Raw genomic sequence first — 3,629 nt, 5'->3', positions numbered from 1 at the left:
ACTCAGGATTCAGTTTCTCAACAGGACAGGAGCAGACCGACTCTGTGTCTGCTCCAGCCCAGAGGACCAGGCAGGGGCGGAAGGGCGACACCCACGCTTTTTATGATCATTTGTCGACATGCTCAGTGTGTCAAGAAAATTTAATCACAGAAAATTTGAATCTAAAGTAACTACACCCAGCATGCACTGGGCCAACCATGCTGAATGTAGTTCTGAGCTAGTATTTGGTTTTCTTCTTTTGGCACTTCTACACTTCTCTGGAATGTCAGGACAAGTTGAGTGGTCCTTACCAGAATCTTCAGATTTTGGGGGGAATTTTATCATATTTGCATAGACTTCCCTGCATGAACATCCTTCATTCAAACATTTAAAGGCTTCAGTATCTGAAGCCTTTGGAACTCTGTGTCGGTGCTTAAATGTTTTGGCTTTAGATGTTTTGTCTTAGTAATCTCCAACCTGCGCTATACTTCCCCCCACCCAACTCCCCAATGTGTTTCTGTTGTGGATGATTCTTGCTCTTTAAAAATGTCCCTCATGCAGAATATGAAAATGATGTCTAGCACTTGTGATCTACCTTACAGAGAAAATAGTTACACCACATAAATTTCATTCAGTCATGAACTATAATTCTTTTGTCTGTGAGTTCAGAGTTAATGAAGCACCGTGTGTGGAATAGTATGCCTTTGAGTATAAACACATGTTAAAACAAGGCAAAGTACTGATCCCATGATAAGCATGTGACAGGAGGCTCCCAGGCATGTCTGTCCCTATTATCCCCAAGAGGCAATGCTTGACTGTTGACTAGTCCATGTGGATAGCGACTCCACAGAACTATACAGGACCATCGTGAACAGAGAGCTCCAACAGCACTGTTGTCAAGTCTCCACCTGATGCCACAGTTTTCTTTCTCTGCCTCTTCTCCATTGCTTAGGCTCTGACTCCCGTGTCTCCCAACTGCTGTTACTGCTCTGAACACATGCACAACAAAATAATACATGTCAAGGGTGAGACTTTATTTCAGAGTTTCTGTCAACTGTGTGGCATTCTTTCTTTAGTCCATTTTACTGATGGAGGCTGAGGACAAGGTCAACTCCCTGTTGTCTGAGATAGAGCACCAGTGCCACAGGCCCCTCTATCTGTCCTCTGTTGCGGAGCTGGAGATCATGGTAGAGGGCAGGCTGCACTTGGCAGCAATTGCTCTCCAGAGATACCGGCCAGCATACAGGTGAGTGCCCTAGAAGAGGAGGAACACTCCCCTATCCCCTCCTCAATTCCTTTCCCCCATCTCCCCTCCCATTATCCCCTCCCTCTCCCTTCCCTTTCCCTATCCCCTCCTCTTGCCCTTCCCCTCAGTCCCTCTTCCCCTATCCCCTCACTCCCCCTCCCCTCCCCATCCCCTTCCCCCCTGCATCCTCTTACTCCCCCATCCTCTCACTCCCTCTTCCCTCTCCATTCCCCCTATACCCCTCCCCTTCCCCCTCACCCTCTTCATGCTCTCAGCCCTTACCCCTTCATCCCTTGGCTCCTCACCTCTCACTCTTCTGGGTCTCTACTCTGAAAGCCCCAATGTTTTCCTCACTTGGGGGTGGTGGGAAGGCGCCCATTCTCTTTTGTTGACGATTAGCATTTCATGGAAGTTTCAGAAAGTCCTGGGTCTACATTGGAGTGCTTGATTTTAATTATTTGTGGGGTTTTAAAATTCATCTGACATAGAACACATCGGTTTTATTAAAGCACACTAGGTAGGACTTTAAAATCATATATAAAATTAACAAATTAACAGTGTTTAACTTTTGATTAATTTATTTTTTTATAAGAAACTCGTTTTATAGTTTGCTTATTATATATAAAGCCCTTTCAGGTTTATTTACTTATTTATTATACATAAAGCCCTTGGAGGTTTTTTTTTTTTCCTTAAGCACTAAATAAAAATATGTAAAAGGGGGCTGGAGAGATGGCTCAGTAGTTAAAAAACTTTTAGAACACCCAGATGGGGTGACTCACAACTATCTATAATCCAGCTCTGGGGGGGATCCAGTGCCCTCTTCTGGTCTCTTAAGACATCTTCAGCCACTGCTAAACATGGACACATGCACACACATACACACATGTGTGTATTACATGTAATAAGATAAAAGCAAGACAAAGAAGATCTATTTTTTCGACGGTAGCATCATCTGAACTGTGCTGTGTTGAACTGTCCAAGACACTGTTAAGGGCTCGACCGTCGAAGAAGCTGATGATTTAAGTATGCATAGTTGTGTCAAAGCTTTCATTCATCTTGGTCATTGTTTCTTTCATTAGCTAGCTTCCTATGACTCTCTGGTCTAGAGACTGATGGAGTGAAGGCTCCTGTGTGCGCGTGCACACAGCCATGTATAAAATGGCACTAGCACAGCAACTCTTCATAATTACAGAAGTATTCTGTCTGTGTCACCCAACTGGTGATAAGCACATCAGAACCACAAAGTCCTCAGACATAGTGGTTTGTTTAACGACACACATGCTTGTATCATTCACTGAAAATGGTTTTGAGCATTGACACTATGCTAGGCACTCTTCTAGCCTCTGAGGATAGGTCAGTGTTATGTATACACCTTAAACCTAATAAGTAAGTCAGTTGCATACTTAGTGCCTTGGAGACTGTCACGAGTAGAGATGTTGGGGTCGGGGGAAGAGTTATAAGATAGAAATGCAATTTTTTATGGTTTGTTTATTTATTTGTAATATATATATATATACATATACATATACATAAATATATATATGCAGTTGAGTGGTAGACTGCTGTGTATCATACCTAAAGCTCTGGACTTATTTCCCATCATTTAAAGAGATAAATAAATAACGGTTATGCAGTTGTAACACAGCATATGGGTCGATTTTTATGCTCAGTAATGACAGCTTCCAGGTTCCCACCACTTCTGTTCTACACAGCCCCTGTGTGAATAGGCAAGAATGATCAGTTACTTGCCACTTTGCTGCTGGTGGCATCTTTAGAGCGTACACATAGGAAGCCTTACCCAAATGCCACCACCCAGTAGGCAGCATAAAACCATCCAGGCCCTTTTCTTGTTCTCTCCAGACATATTTAAGATTTTAGGAGCCCACCAGAAGTCCGAGTGACATGTTCAGCAGATTCACACTTTGACTTATGTATTTGTTGTATATAGATTTTATTCTAGACATAGAATGAAGGGTATTTTTCTAGTTTCTAAGCAGTCATGGAAAACCATCAGCTCCCTGTGCAGCAGAGGCTCTCAGGGCGTGGTATGAAGATGATTGACAGTGTCTGAGACCCTTAGGGGCAGAAGTCTGAATTTCTATGTTAGAGGTATTTCTATGTTAGAACTGAGACATGATCACCAGATTCATTGTAGTATGCATCGACCCCTCAGCATGAATTGAAGAAGTGGGAACCAACTATAGCACTATAGTCTTTTATACTGCACATGTGCTATTAAAAACAAACACCAAAAGCAGCTGGGTATGGAAAGAGAGTAAGAGCACTTTTGGTCAATCCTGGTGGCCTAAGTTCTATCCTTAGGACCCACATGGTAGAGGACACACACACACACACACGAGAGAGAGAGAGAGAGAGAGAGAGAGAGAGAGAGAGAGAGAGAGAG

At 43.1% G+C, this 3,629-nt stretch overlaps 1 protein-coding gene across 1 annotated transcript in view; it reads left to right on the top strand.

Annotated features, from left to right (window-relative positions):
• Cfap54 (cilia and flagella associated protein 54) overlaps positions 1-3,629 on the top strand; it is a 283,790-nt gene that overhangs the window by 176,482 nt on the left and 103,679 nt on the right. Inside the window, exon 51 of the mRNA XM_028783037.1 lies at positions 1,056-1,225. Within this exon, the coding sequence (XP_028638870.1) occupies positions 1,056-1,225 (170 nt within the window). The remainder of the gene's footprint in view (positions 1-1,055; positions 1,226-3,629) is intronic.

Source organism: Grammomys surdaster, unplaced genomic scaffold, assembly GCF_004785775.1.
Source record: "Grammomys surdaster isolate TR1022 unplaced genomic scaffold, NIH_TR_1.0 958, whole genome shotgun sequence".
In the NCBI taxonomy this organism is placed as follows: domain Eukaryota; kingdom Metazoa; phylum Chordata; class Mammalia; order Rodentia; family Muridae; genus Grammomys; species Grammomys surdaster.
This window is presented reverse-complemented; position numbering and strand designations above follow the sequence as displayed.